The sequence below is a fragment of the Hemitrygon akajei genome, chromosome 13 (assembly GCF_048418815.1).
Source record: "Hemitrygon akajei chromosome 13, sHemAka1.3, whole genome shotgun sequence".
Classification (NCBI taxonomy): domain Eukaryota; kingdom Metazoa; phylum Chordata; class Chondrichthyes; order Myliobatiformes; family Dasyatidae; genus Hemitrygon; species Hemitrygon akajei.
Genome location: NC_133136.1, coordinates 49,821,312 through 49,836,161, shown reverse-complemented (window position 1 = coordinate 49,836,161; position 14,850 = coordinate 49,821,312). Strand labels below are relative to the sequence as shown.

The 14,850-nt window shown below is 41.1% G+C and overlaps 1 protein-coding gene across 2 annotated transcripts in view; it reads right to left on the bottom strand.

Moving 5' to 3' along the window:
• Positions 1–2,157: 2,157 nt before the first annotated feature.
• LOC140737859 (CCR4-NOT transcription complex subunit 7) overlaps positions 2,158–14,850 on the bottom strand; it is a 46,414-nt gene continuing 33,721 nt past the window's right edge. The window contains exons 5-8 of one of the 2 annotated variants that reach the window (XM_073064592.1): positions 11,957–12,101; positions 10,380–10,490; positions 9,965–10,037; positions 4,625–4,758 (exon numbers count right to left, since the gene is read on the bottom strand). In XM_073064592.1, coding sequence (XP_072920693.1) covers positions 9,966–10,037; positions 10,380–10,490; positions 11,957–12,101 — 328 coding nt within the window. In that variant the 3' untranslated portion in view covers positions 4,625–4,758; position 9,965. Of the gene's footprint in view, positions 4,759–9,964; positions 10,038–10,379; positions 10,491–11,956; positions 12,102–14,850 lie in introns of both variants that reach the window. The other variant, XM_073064591.1, reaches the window with a different exon arrangement.

The following is a 14,850-nucleotide window of genomic DNA, read 5'->3' as shown; positions in this document are numbered from 1 at the left end:
ATATGCATGCTGCACTTTTAAGAATACAAGCATCATGAGATAGTGATATTGAAACAACTACACATTAACAATATGTACAAGAGGCTCTCAGCAGAGGCCAGACTTCTCAGACGATGCAATGATTTCATAAAGCTACAAGAGAAACTTCCTTTGGGATGGCAAGTCTGCCCGCAGGATTTCCTAGTCAGCAGCACTGGGAAGCAAGTATCTATGATTATAACATAACCAAGAGTAGTGACTCATGAATGCACATCATTTACCAAGTCAACCACAACACCTAAGAATGCACTGTAATAAAATACTTTACCTTTGCAACCATCTTCCTTTAACTATACGGCATTACTGTTTTCCAATGGCATCCAAATAAATTAGGAGGAGGCTGCTCTTCTGAGACTATTCTGCCTTCTTTTTGGAACATTTGTAATTATTTTGTAGCACAGAGCAAGAAAGAAGCTATGAGAACTGATAAGTGCGGAGAAAATTACAGAATGGTTAGTATGCAGGATGAGGCCATTTACCTCGTATCTGCACTAATCACAATCAGAGCTATTTTTTTATTCCATCTGATACTTTATACATAACCCCAATTGTTCCAACCATGTATTTACCTAGTTCCCAGTGGAACCTCCCTCCACCACTACAGCAGGCAGTACATTCTAAATTCCAGCCACAGACCGCATGTTTCTTCTCATATCATTCTTCTCCCCTTTATATTGATCTGTGACCTCCAGTCCACAAGTCCTCAAAGGAAGCAATCCCGAACTATCCAAGGCCATTGTTAATTTAAATACGTGCATCAAATTTGCCCCTCAACACCTGGAACCATTACAGAGTGGCAATTTAAAACCAAATTGCATAGGAACAACTTCTTACAAGTGTGGAATTTTCTGGAATTCTCTTATCTACAGTTGTGGAGATAAAATCACTCTGGTCATTTAAAGAGGAAGTAGATGATGGAATTGAGAGATGAGGAATTGAGACAGATTAGCCATGATCATATTGAATGCAGGGCAGGATTGAGGGGCTGAATGGCTCCTGCTACTTTACATATTTTGTGACCATCGTTGAAACCTTAGCTGGACTCTTTCAAATCCTTCCTGAAAACAGTGATCAGAAAATTCAGCCTAACTTCCCTGCTTTTCACTCAATGCTTCTGTTGATAAAGTCCAGAATTATGTATGCTTAACTGTTAACAATACTATAGTTCGAACTGAAAGTAACATGCAACTTACCTATCAGATTAGGCGACAATGCAGCAGTTTCTCCAAGTATATAAAATTTTCTTGTGAATCACCCAAGTAGCAGCAACAATGACAGAAAGAATAAAATACCCCAAACAGAAATTTCATAAGGTTTATCAGAAGAATATTTTTAAAAATCTGTCCTACAGTAATCTCTTGATTGTTATACCTTAAACATCTGATACATTACATGTAGGGAGATTTGACCCAAAAAGTCAACTGTCCTTCTGCCATGCCATCAATTTATAAAAAATGTCTTAATTTATTCACTCCTCTACATTACTTTGGAAGCACCCTCTTCCTCAGTGAAGAGGCACGTGAAGTACTCAACTGTACTTCAACAACCCCCTTAGCCTTCTGTCCCTACTTCTCCAAGTACAAGTCTTTTACTACTACTAAGATGCATATTCATATTTGTTACCAGTTATATTTTCTCATACGGCTTTTACCCTTATTTATCAGTGCCCCTCATTTGAAATCAGCCTAATTCTACTGACTCTTGTCATATGCCTTTTTCTGCTTCATCTTCCTCCAGTTCTTACATCATCCATGGAGCTCAAAATAATCTTATTTTGACCCTCATAAAAGCAGAATGGTACACATCAAAACATTTTTCACCAAAGGTTGCTCACAGCTTTTTAAGAAAGCTTAAGAAAAAGGGGTTGAGATTTCATTGGAAGGTACACACAGTTTATAGAGACAACTATTCTTGGAAATACATTTTCAATTTTGAAGCAGACGTATATATCTGATGCAGAATGAGAGACAATACTATAGTTCAAACTGAAAGTAACATGCAACTTACCTATCAGATTAGGCGACAATGCAGCAGTTTCTCCAAGTATATAAAATTTTCTTGTGAATCACCCAAGTAGCAGTAACAATGACAGAAAGAATAAAATACCCCAAACAGAAATTTCATAATAAGGTTTATCAGAAGAATATTTTTAAAAATCTGTCCTACAGTAATCTCTTGATTGTTATACCTTAAACATCTGATACATTACATGTAGGGAGATTTGACCCAAAAAGTCGACTGTCCTTCTGCCTCCACAGATGCTGTTAAACTTCCAGCAGTTTTTTTTGTTTAAAGTATTACTTTTATTACTAGTTCCCATATAATTTCACTTTTGATTGCAGTTTACTGTGCTTTACACTCAAGCGGAAGAGAAAGTGGAAGATAAAGAACAAGCAACTGTTTTGCCAAACTTCTCGATACACGAAGTACATTTTGCTGGTTAAAATGGAAACAGCATTTTTAAAGTTCTAATTAACAATGTGAAAGGTAATCAAAATCTTGCACTATTAAAATCAAGCAACCATACCTTAAGTAAGAAACAAATCTGAAGCCTTTATTTACAAAAAGGTTTAAAAACAAATAATACCTTGTTTTTCCACATAATTGCTTTTAAAAAAGGTCCATTAAGTTACAGTTCTGTAACATAATGAAAGAACAGAACACAATTACATTGTAGTCACACTCGTCGGGAGATTTTGACCTTTTCCCAAGCTCTGAAATCTAATAATTGAATTTTGAAATATGCAATTGATGGTTCCAGACAAGTACCAACTATTCAGTAAAGGTCTTCCTCCACAGCTGCTCTAGAGGCATGCAGATACAATGCATAAGACTGAATAATATATTACATGGCATTTACAGCTCTTATATAATGTACTAAAGGTGTTGCATAGCAAGTCATGCTGCATCAAAACCAGCATCACTCTCAACTGATATACCTATGCAATGCTACTTATGGAATTGCAATACTGCAAAAAGACAGTATGCCTTTTCAAAGTTTTTCTTTTAAAAAAAACAGCTTTTTCATATAAAAGTAAAATGGTAAATAAAACAAATACTGAAGTGTTGAACTGTTATTAATTCTGGTTGAGTGGTAACATGCTTTGAAAGCCCTAACGTAGAATGACTATCAATGTTTTACAATTGTGTCTTTCCTTGCACCATACTGGTAGAGAAATAACTGTCTCTCTCTCTCTCCATTGAGGCTTGAACCCCTGTAGTCTAGCAACCCAAATTACAAAAAAGGTTTTTACCATTTCCCAACTACACCACTAGGTATGGTAATCATTCTGGGATAACCCCGTCTTCTTAATAATGTATGTTTCCTGCCACCAACTGATCCACAGAAATAATGCAACCATTAGCAAAATGAGGAGTTGAAGCCCAGTCCTCCATTTGGTTGGAAGAAAGGCCATCTGAACATAAAAACACTGGCTAAAATTGCTGTACTGTTACAAAATTGGAACTGGTCAGAGAAAACCTTGAAGTTAAAAATTTCATGCATGCTTGATAGTGCTTTTTTTCTGCAATAACTTTGGAGGAAGCCTAGCTTTGGTGTAACTGAAATGTTTCTGCACTGTTGTAATTATGGCTGCCACTGAGGAAGAAAATAGTTTTTGTAATAAAGTAGATCTTGAAAAAAATCTCAAAACATTCTTCTGTTGGAAAAAGGCAGTTCAGCCATAAACAACATCACATCATGTACATAATCTGACACAAATAACAGTGCCAAGTTGTGATACGTATAAATTTTGTTTTTTAGAAACTAAAATTAAACTGATTCAAGTTTTATTTTATTACAACAATGCAATTAGAATGTACAAACAGATGTAGTAGTTTTAGCACAATGGGTGTAAGATGCTGGTTTTGTTTCAGCTAGCTGCACTTCTGATATGCCAGACTGTGTATGGGTAACAGTCCCAGAAGAAAAAAAGATGATAAAAGGAAAAAATGTAAGGCAACACTTACAGATTTTGTTTTTGACTGCAGCAAATACAAGAGCTTCAGTAAAATTCTTTGTTACCACAAACCAGTAGTGGAGACGCTGTCACACTAAGCCAGCAGGCACAGAAAATCCACAAACAGTAACTTAATGGTGTGAATTAGTTCAAGTTTCTGAGCTTTATCTCATTTGTGAGAACAAGCAGCAAAATTCCCATAAAATAGAGGAACCAGTCACTCTCTAAAGTGCAAATTTGATGGTCCACAATCCTGAATAGCTAAAATTCCTGTTATCTTTTATTTTAAGTGCCACATATTAGATTGGAGCGACAAATAACCAGATGATACATTTTATATGCTTTCAGAAAGAAGAGAGGAAAATAACTGAAAATTCATTCAGGTGGTTATTTTCCCACTTTTTCAAGCAATTTGTGAAAAAAAATCCATACTATAAACAGCTGGGTGAATTATACTTACAATGAGTTTCTTTACCAAGGCCAAAATGCCCAAGATGTTGGCACAATACTAGTGAACTGAAAGAACAGGGAAAAGAAGAAAATCTGTAAGTCTGAGAAACTCAGACACAAGATAAAAAAAATCAGATCCAGTATATGTGGCCCAAAAAATTAATCTCCCCATTTCAGGTCAAGGCTGCTGTTTATTAGCTTCTTCTTCATATGCATTCCCTGTGCCATTCTGAACATATGATGAGCCGGAGCCAAGACCATACAGATGGCCACAATATTTGGCATCATCAATGTGATCCTCAAAGAACATCTGAAGGGAAAAGAGATAAGAAAGCTAATCAAAAATAGGAAAATTCTCTGCAGGAATAAAAGGTTCATCCAGACACAATACATCATTTAATATATTTTCATCTGGATGGTACTATGAATTAAAATTTGCTTTGAAAAATGCTTCTTCCAACATTAGAACATGCAGAATCTGTTCTTAAAAAAAAAACCTGCTGTGCAATTCCACCATGATTTAGGAATTTAAAATAGAATTGGTTTATTATTGTCACATGTACCAAGATACAGTGAAGAGCTTGTCTTGCACACTGTTCATTATACAATGCACAGAGGTAGAAAAAGGTAAAACAATAACAATGTAGAGTAAAGGGTAACATCTACAGAGAAAATGGCGTGCAGGTGAACACAAAGGTGCAAGGTCATAATGAAGGAGTTTAACTTAACTGTACTAGGAAACAATTTAATATAACATAGAATACTACAGCACATTACAGGCCCTTTGGCCCACAATGTTGTGCTGACCCTCAAACCCTGCCTCCCATATAACCCCCCACCTTAAATTCCTCCATATACCTGTCTAGTAGTCTCTTAAACTTCACTAGTGTATCTGCCTCCACCACTGACTCAGGCAGTGCATTCCACGCACCAACCACTCTCTGAGTAAAAAACCTTCCACTAATATCCCCCTTGAACTTTCCACCCCTTACCTTAAAGCAATGTCCTCTTGTACTGAGCAGTGGTGCCCTGGGGAAGAGGCGCTGGCTGTCCACTCTATCTATTCCTCTTAAAATCTTGTATACCTTTATCATGTCTCCTCTCATCCTCATCCTCTCCAAAGAGTAAAGCGCTAGCTCCCTTAATCTCTGATCATAATCCATACTCTCTAAACCAGGCAGCATCCTGGTAAATCTCCTCTGTACCCTTTCCAATGCTTCCACATCCTTCCTATAGTGAGACAACCAGAACTGGACACAGTACTCCAAGTGTGGCCTAACCAGAGTTTTATAGAGCTGCATCATTACATCACGACTCTTAAACTCTATCCCTCGACTTCTGAAAGCTAACACCCCATAAGCTTTCTTAACTACCCTATCTACCTGTGAGGAAACTTTCAGGGATCTATGGACAAGTACCCCCAGATCCCTCTGCTCCTCCACACTACCAAGTATCCTGCCATTTACTTTGTACTCTGCCTTGGAGTTTGTCCTTCCAAAGTGTACCACCTCACACTTCTCCGGGTTGAACTCCATCTGCCACTTCTCAGCCTACTTCTGCATCCTATCAATGTCTCTCTGCAATCTTTGACAATCCTCTACACTATCTACAACACCACCAACCTTTGTGTCATCTGTAAACTTGCCAACCCACCCTTCTACCCCCACATCCAGGTCATTAATAAAACTCACGAAAAGTAGATGTCCCAGAACAGATCCTTGTGGGACACCACTAGTCACAACCCTCCAATCTGAATGTATTCCCTCCACCACGACCCTCTGCCTTCTGCAGACAAGCCAATTCTGAATCCACCTGGCCAAACTTCCCTGGATTCCTTCTGACTTTCTGAATAAGCCTACCGTGTGGAACCTTGTCAAATGCCTTACTAAAATCCATGTAGATCACATCCACTGCATTACCTTCATCTATATGCCCGGTCACCTCCTTAAAGAACTCTATCAGGCTTGTTAGACACGATCTGCCCTTCACAAAGCCATGCTGACTGTCCCTGATCAGACCATGATTCTCTAAATGCCCATAGATCCTATCTCTAAGAATCTTTTCCAACAGCTTTCCCACCACAGAAGTAAAGCTCACTGGTCTATAATTACCCAGACTATCCCTACTACCTTTTTTGAACAAGGGGACAACATTCGCCTCCCTCCAATCCTCCGGTACCATTCCCGTGGACAATGAGGACATAAAGATCCTAGCCAGAGGCTCAGCAATCTCTTCCCTCGCCTCATGGAGCAGCCTGAGGAATATTACGTCAGGCCCCGGGGACTTAGCCGTCCTAATGTATTTTAACAACTCCAACACCTCCTTTCCCTTAATATTAACATGCTCCAGAACATCAACCTCACTCATATTGTCCTCACCGTCATCAAGTTCCCTCTCATTGGTGAATACCGAAGAGAAGTATTCATTGAGGACCTCACTCACTTCCACAACCTCCAGGCACATCTTACCACCTTTATCTCTAATCAGTCCTACCTTCACTCCTGTCATCCTTTTGTTCTTCACATAATTGAAGAATGCCTTGGGGTTTTCCCTTACCCTACTCGCCAAGGCCTTCTCATGCACCCTTCTTGCTCTTCTCAGCCCCTTCTTAAGATCCTCTCTTGCTACCCTATATTCCTCAGTAGACCCATCTGATCCTTGCTTCCTAAATCTCATGTATGCAGCCTTCTTCCACCTGACTAGATTTTCCACTTCACTTGTCACCCATGGTTCCTTCACCCTACCATTCTTCATCTTCCTCACCAGGACAAATTTATCCCTAACATCCTGCAAGAGATCCCTTAACATCGACCACATGTCCATAGTACATTTCCCTGCAAAAACATCATCCCAATTCACACCCGCAAGTTCTAGCCTTATGGCCTCATAATTTGCCCTTCCCCCAATTAAAAGTTTTCCTGTCCCCTCTGATTCTATCCTTTTCCATGACAATGCTAAAGGCCAGGGAGAGGTGATCACTGTCCCCCAGATGCTCACCCACAGAGATCTGTGACCTGACCCGGTTTGTTACCTAATACTAGATCTAGTCAGCCTGTCAACATACTGTGACAGGAATCCATCCTGGACACACTTAACAAACTCTGCCCCATCTAAACCCTTGGAACTAATCAGGTGCCAATCAATATTAGGGAAGTTAAAGTCACCCATGATAACAACCCTGTTATTTTTGCACCTTTCCAAAATCTGCCCCCCAATCTGCTCCTTGGTATCTCTGCTGCTACCAGGGGGCCTATAGAATTCCCCCAATAGAGTAACTGCTCCCTTCCTGTTCCTGACTTCCACCCATACTGACTCAAAAGAGGATCCTGCTACATTACCCACCCTTTCTGTAGCTGTAATAGTATCCCTAACCAGTAGTGCCACCCCTCCTCCCCTTTTCCTCCCTCTCTATCCCTTTTAAAGCACTGAAATCCAGGAATATTGAGAATCCATTCATGCCCTGGTGCCAGCCAAGTCTCCGTAATGGCCACTACATCATAATTCCACGTATGTATCCAAGCTCTCAGTTCATCACCTTTGTTCCTGATGCTTCTTGCATTGAAGTACACACACTTTAGCCCTTCTACCTTACTACCTTTACACCCTTTATTCTGTTTCTCTTTCCTCAAAGCCTCTCTATTTGTTAGATCTGGCTTTACTCCATGCACTTCTTTCACTGTTCTATTGCTCCGGGTCCCATCCCCCTTGCAAATTAGTTTAAATCCTCCCGAACCATGCTAGCAAACCTACCTGCAAGGATATTGCTCCCATCAGGTGCAACCCATCCAATCTGTACAGTCCCACCTTCCCCAGAAGAGATCCCAATGATCCAAAAATCTAAAACCCTGCCCCTTGCACCAACTCCTCAGCCACACATTCAACTGCCATCTCCTCCAATTCTTACCATCACTATCACGTAGCACTGGCAGCAATCCTGAGAACGCCACCCTTGAGGTCCTGTTCTTCAGCCTTCTGCCTAGTTCCCGAAACTCACACTTCAGGACCTCATCCCTCTTCCTGCCTATGTTGTTGGTCTCAACATGTATCACGACTTCTGGTTGCTTTCCCTCTCATACCAGGATGTCATGCACCCAGTCAGAGACATCCCGGACCCTGGCACCCGGGAGGCAACAAACTATGCGGGTTTCCTTCTCACGTCCACAAAATCTCCTGTCTGCTCCCCTGACTATAGTCTCCAATGACGACAGCTCTCCTCTTCTCCATCCCATCCTTCTGCACCACAGAGTCAGACTCAGTGCCAGAGGCCCTGCCACCGTGGCTCACTCCTGGTCAGTCGTCCCTGCCAACAGTATCCAGGATGGTATACTTATTATTCAGGGGAATGGCTACAGGGGTGCTCTGCACTACCTGTCTACTCTCTTTCACTTTCCCCCCTTGGACTGTCACCCAATGACCTGCTTCCTGCAGCCTAGGTGTGATTACCTCCCTGTAGCTCTCATCTAATGACTGCCTCATTCTCCCTTATGAGTCGAAGGTCATCCAGCTGCTGCTCCAGATTCCTCACACGGTCTTCAAGATCGCCCAACCGCATGCAATTCTGGCAGATGTGACTGTGGGAGAGGGGAGATCCCCCAAGACTGCCACATCTCACAGGAGAGGCACATGACTGTCTCAGGAGGCACTCTGAAGACCAACTGGGAACAGGCTCATCCTCCGCCTCTTCTCTTCGAAGCCTCTCGAGTCAAAGCCTCAAAGCTCCACTCCCTCACTGGCCACTTGTCATTTCATAACATCAGAGTAGAAGCTGTTCTTGAGCTTGGTGCAAGCGTTTCAGGTTTTTGTAATCTCTTCCCGATGAAAGAGATTAGAAGAGAGAATGTCCAGGGTGAGTGAAATCTTTGATTATGCTGGCTGATTTACTGAAGCAACAAGAAGTATACAGAGTTCATCATTGGGAGGCTGACTTCTATGACCTACTGAGCTGGGTCTACAACTCTGTGCAGTTTCTTGTGATCACGTGTAGAGTGAGCCAAACTATTATGTATTCAGTTAGGATAAATTCTACGGCATTGATAAAAATTGGTCATTGTTGACAAGGACATGACAAATTTTTTTAGCCTCCTGAAATAGATGGGTTGGTGAGCTTTCTTGGCTATGACACCTAAGTGATTGGACCTAGGCAGACTATTGGTGATGTTCCCTCCTAGGAACCTGAAGCTTTCAACCTCAGCACCGTTGATGTAACCCCTTTCTTAAGTCAAAGATCAGTCCTTTTGTTTAGCTGGCATTGAGGGAAACAATGTAGTCATAACACACTGCACTAATAAAACTACAATAATCCTAAAAACGAGTCACCAAGAACAGATTTTTGCTTAAGAAGCCCCAGAGGAGATATGGCAAATTTTAACTTCAAGACCGCAGAGCACTACAACGTTAACAAGATAAACATCTATCTCTCACACTCATCTAATTTAGAAATTTGTGGCAAGTTGTTGACATCTTTACTGAGGGCTCCTGCCACAAGGACTTGGTTGAAGATATGACAGGTACCTTACCTTAAAGATCATGATCATCATTGTCTTGAGGAAAAAACAAACTGCTGGAGGAACTTGGTGGGTCAAGCAGCATCTGTGGAAGCAAAGCGATGGTTGACTTTTCAGGTCAAGAGTTTCTCCAGCAGTTTGATTTTTGCTCCAGACTATAGCAACTACAGTATCATCTGTCAGCACAGTCTTGAGAACAACTACAGCTTATATTCTGTGGTGATAATCATGCTCACTTATTAAAGTAAAATTGGACCAGCTTACAATATAAGCAAAAGTGGTTAAATGTGTAAACTTTTCCATTGATTTCCACAAGTTTTGCTCCAAAGATAGTTTAGGGACTCAGCATTCACATAAGGGAGGCCATAAATTTCTAGAATGCACTAGTCATCTACTACAAATACTAGAATGTTTTCGATATGCATACCTCTCGCATTTTGAAGAAGGCCATTCCTGTTAAGAGTGAATCTGAACCTGCTTGATGCTGTGGCCCAATTCGCTCCAACTCCAATTGTTCAGCTACTTCCTGTAAACCACCCTGTACAAGCAAATCTCATTTAGACATACTATACAATGCATGCACTGTTTAAAATTACAAATGAGAACTGAAGTTATGGAGAGAAACAAATATAATGGTTTTAGCATGGAAATATTCTACCCAAAGCAAGATCAGTAATGGGCCACAAAGGATAACTCAGTAGCAACGAAGCCATCATCTACCTGAAACATTAACTCCTCATTTCTCTCCATCTGTGTTGCCTGGGCTGATGAGATTTTACTGAGCATTTTCAACTGCATATTAGTAAAATTCTTATAATTGCACCATGAATAGTTGACCTACTCCAAGCCATTTGAATCACATTGCATATTTTAAAAAAATTTATTAAGCAAATAAAGAATTTGAGGTCAAATTCACTACACAAAATGCATAAAAATTATTTTATAAAGTCTGATTGTCCTAAAAGTATCAGAATACAATTGATATTATTTGTATGATCTGTTGTACAACAAAATGCCCTGATATATTAGTGCTAACAATTTACTACAATAGCCACCATTATTGTTGCATTGGGTAACTGTGTTTCAGGAACACATTGTCTTCTAAAGTAGGAGACGTGCAGTTTCAATTTAATGATGCAGCTAAAACTTTGACATCAGCAGAATGCTAATTCCAAAATGTGCCAACTTTCCCTTGGTTGTAGGTTAATATTCCATTTGGAAGCACATTTTCTGATTGATAACAGTGCATTTATACTTTAGCTTTTCAGAACCAGCTCAATATTTATCAGCAAAGGTTTTGTGATTGAAAAAAAAAATTATTAAAGAATCATACAGGCGCTTCCAGCTAATCCATCCATGTCAACTAAGGTGTTTACCTGTGCAAACCATTTAAATGTTTGACCCATATTCTTCTTACACATTTTTATCCATGTAAATAAACAGTGCAAATAAACAAGGTTGTTAGCTTAAAAAAAAGATTAATATTGACTGCTGCCTACTTCCCTTCAAGATGTCATTAGATATGGTTATGTTTAGAATTTTTCTGGAATACATCAGCTTTCCAAAATCTGTTAATTTAAACTCATTTTATAATGCTCCCCAAGTGTTCAAACTTGTTAGAACATAGAACACAAGTCTTTAAGCATTGTGTTATGATTGCTGAAGCATTCTATGATGTGGCAAATCCAAACTTGCACTACTGTGATTAACCCTATCTTAATATGCACTGTAAGTGTTTAATAGCACTTAAATTCAGGGAAAAACACATTAACAGTCAAGGTCTTTGTGATGAATACAAACACAAAAGAACTTAACAAAGATTGGCCACGTATACTTCAAGGTATATATTTCTAAACATATTCTTCGTTAACCAGATTCTTCAAACACACTTCCCAACACACCAACTTTTCATAAACATGCAGGGACTATATTTTTTTATACCAAAAAAATCTTGACATGCAACAAAATTTTATGATTCACATTTTGGCTAAATTACAGAAATACCTTGAGATTTTTGCAGCTTTTCATGAGGTATTTCACATCATAAATTACAGGAAAGAACAACCTTAAGATCTCAAAGAAGTCTGGTTCTTCTTCAGGTAGGTTTGAATTGGTGAGTATTTTGATCAAGTAGCCAAAGTCATACCCACTGCAATGAAACCACATTTCAATTAGAAAACTTTGTCTTCAGTGTTAAAACATTTGACAATGTGTTAAGGGTACTGTACTCCACAAATATTCAGCTTCCTGATCTATGTCTAGGTATATTTCATGTATCACAAACAGCAATTATAAACATGGAAACTAACTGGATGTTTTCCTCTTAGAATGGCTCTTAAGTACCATCAAAATTTCAGAAGAGTCATCAGAAAACATTTCTTCACATCAGAGAGAAGTGTGGAATTCTCTTCCAGATAAAACATTAAATGCTATTTCAATTCAGTCTTTCAAATTAGTGATTGACATGTTACAAAATTAGATCAGTGGCATTGAATGTCGCAACAGATTTGAAGGACTGGATGACCCATTCCTATGCTTCTTAACACACCCAAAATAAACAACTAAGATATTTTAAACTTACATTCCCTCCAAGGAGGAAGACCCCCACCACAAAGAACACTAAGTATACTAAAGAATACTGGGAGTTTGGCTGCTTGGCCAATTTGATGGTGGACTATGACCACTGGACAAGCTGGATCCCTGAGTGTCTGTAACAAAGTGGTCAGGGTTCCTGTGCAAAAGTGGGAGCCAGAGAGGGGCGTTTTGGCTGTTAAGAGGCCATCATAAAACAGTACACAGGCAAATAAGGAATTTTAAACACAAGGTGGAGGCATTGAATCAGCTCTGCACAACCATGGCAGAGGCTGCCTCATTGCTGCAGTCCTGAGCTGAGGAGATGGAGGAACAGAATGTTGACATCACTTGCCACCTAGCAGGAAGCATCACAAAGAGCTTATTGGCAGCCAGACCCAGTGAAGTTCTGGGCTCCTATTTTACAAGGTGATGACCCGGATACCTGGGGTGTGGATATTTAGTTTAATGGTGGGAATCAGGAGGAGAGGGTAGAAAGTTGTCCTTTTCCCTATGCTGCCCCCGCCCCCAGCCCCCAAAAACATGGCCAGTTAGGGTTTCGACATCCACAGAAATATGGTCTGACCAATCTCCCTTTCCAAGCATCTTTCAGCCTGCAGAGTCTCCCAGCACCCTGGAATGTGTCATCCAGCTAGAGGAAGAAAGTGAGTGGAGGCCCAAAACAGTGACCACTTAACCCGTAACTAGGAATTACTCCAAAGAATTGGTGGAGTTGGGGGACTGGTACAGACAGAAATCAGGGGAAACATTAACGATGTGGTTGTTAAGGATGTAGGACATGGGGGAGGTGGAGTGATCTCATCCGACTGAGAAATGGGTGCCCTGGGAGGACAGTCATCAAACCATGGGGTAAACAATGCCCTACAATGGTTGCAGAGGAAGTCTTTGTTGGACAGAGTAATGGCCATGGTTAAGGTTAAGCATCCTACCCTGTTGGACTGGGATTTAAAATCTCAAAAAGAGTGGAACACAGTGGAGAAAGGGACTAAGGCTCTTCATTAGTTAGCCCTGATCACTGGGATTTATGAGGGTGGGGATGGCCCTCCAGAGGATCAGGAGTTTACCTCATCCATGGTACGGTACCTGGTAAAAATGGCAGCCCCACATCCGAAAAGAATAATACTGCCATCTATAGGGCCAGCAGAAGGAAGAACAGTAGGACTGGGTATTGGAACCTTGGAGAGGTTGGAACATGTAGGCAGGGCTTGGGTGAGGAAGATAGAAAAGCAGCATTGAGGTGGGTCCTGCCTGACCTGTACAGAGATGTATTTGGCCTTGCTTGAGACAGGCATTGTTAAGGAAAGGGTGGATGCGATGCCCACTGCTGCCTTGAATGCCTTATTGAAAGACTACTGCCAAAATAAAAAGGGAGAGCTGTAGGGGAGCAAGGAGACCCCTGCTGATTTTCCATCCAACATGAAGAAGGATCACTCCTTATAGCCCTCCCTTGAGGCACTGCAGGAAGCTCTCAGAGACCTGCAGAGTAGGACTCCAACAGCAGGTGGTGCCCTCTCACCTTGCTCCCATAGGAGCGTGGCCATGGCTCTCAGCACTGCTCAGTAACTCTTCGTCAGTTGGGAGACCAAAGGCCTTACATAACTATTGTGGTACACTGGGAAAAGGGAAATATACAGTGATGGACGGCACTAGTCCCAGGTGACCCCAACAGGGTTGAGAGCTCCCCAGGTGATGGTAGAAGGACTGCGGGGGTCACTCACTCCAGCCCAGGCAGTTACAGCAAGGGCAGCTGCCAGAACAAGCAGGATCTACTGTATGTCAGTGCTGGTCATGGGATTCCCTGAATGTGCTGAAAGGGAGGTCGCTGCACACCAATAGGGCCTTTTTGCTTTTGGGGTGGCTCAAGTGATGGTACTGACCTTCGTATTCCTGCCTTCCACCAAGGTGATGAGTAAAAAGCAGTACTGCATCCGGGCGGCACCAAAGAGATCAGGAATATAGTCCACGTACTGTTGAAGGAAGGGGGCTATTCAGCCAGCAAAATCCCCTACAATGGCCTGGTGTGGCTGGTGCAGAAAGGGGATGGAACATGGCAAATAACGAAGACTTTAGGCAATTGAATAAGCATGCCCCACGCCTCACAGCAGCTCTCCTGGATGTAGTGACATCTGTAGAGGCAATAGGGGGTAGGGATGGGAAGTACTGGTATGCTGTGTTGGATTTGACCAATGCTTTCTGTTCCATTCCCAAGTCTTGGATCCCAAAACCAGTTTGCCTTTATATGGGAAGGCAGAGTATACCTTTTAGAAACATAGAAAACCTACAGCACAATACAGGCCCTTCGGCCC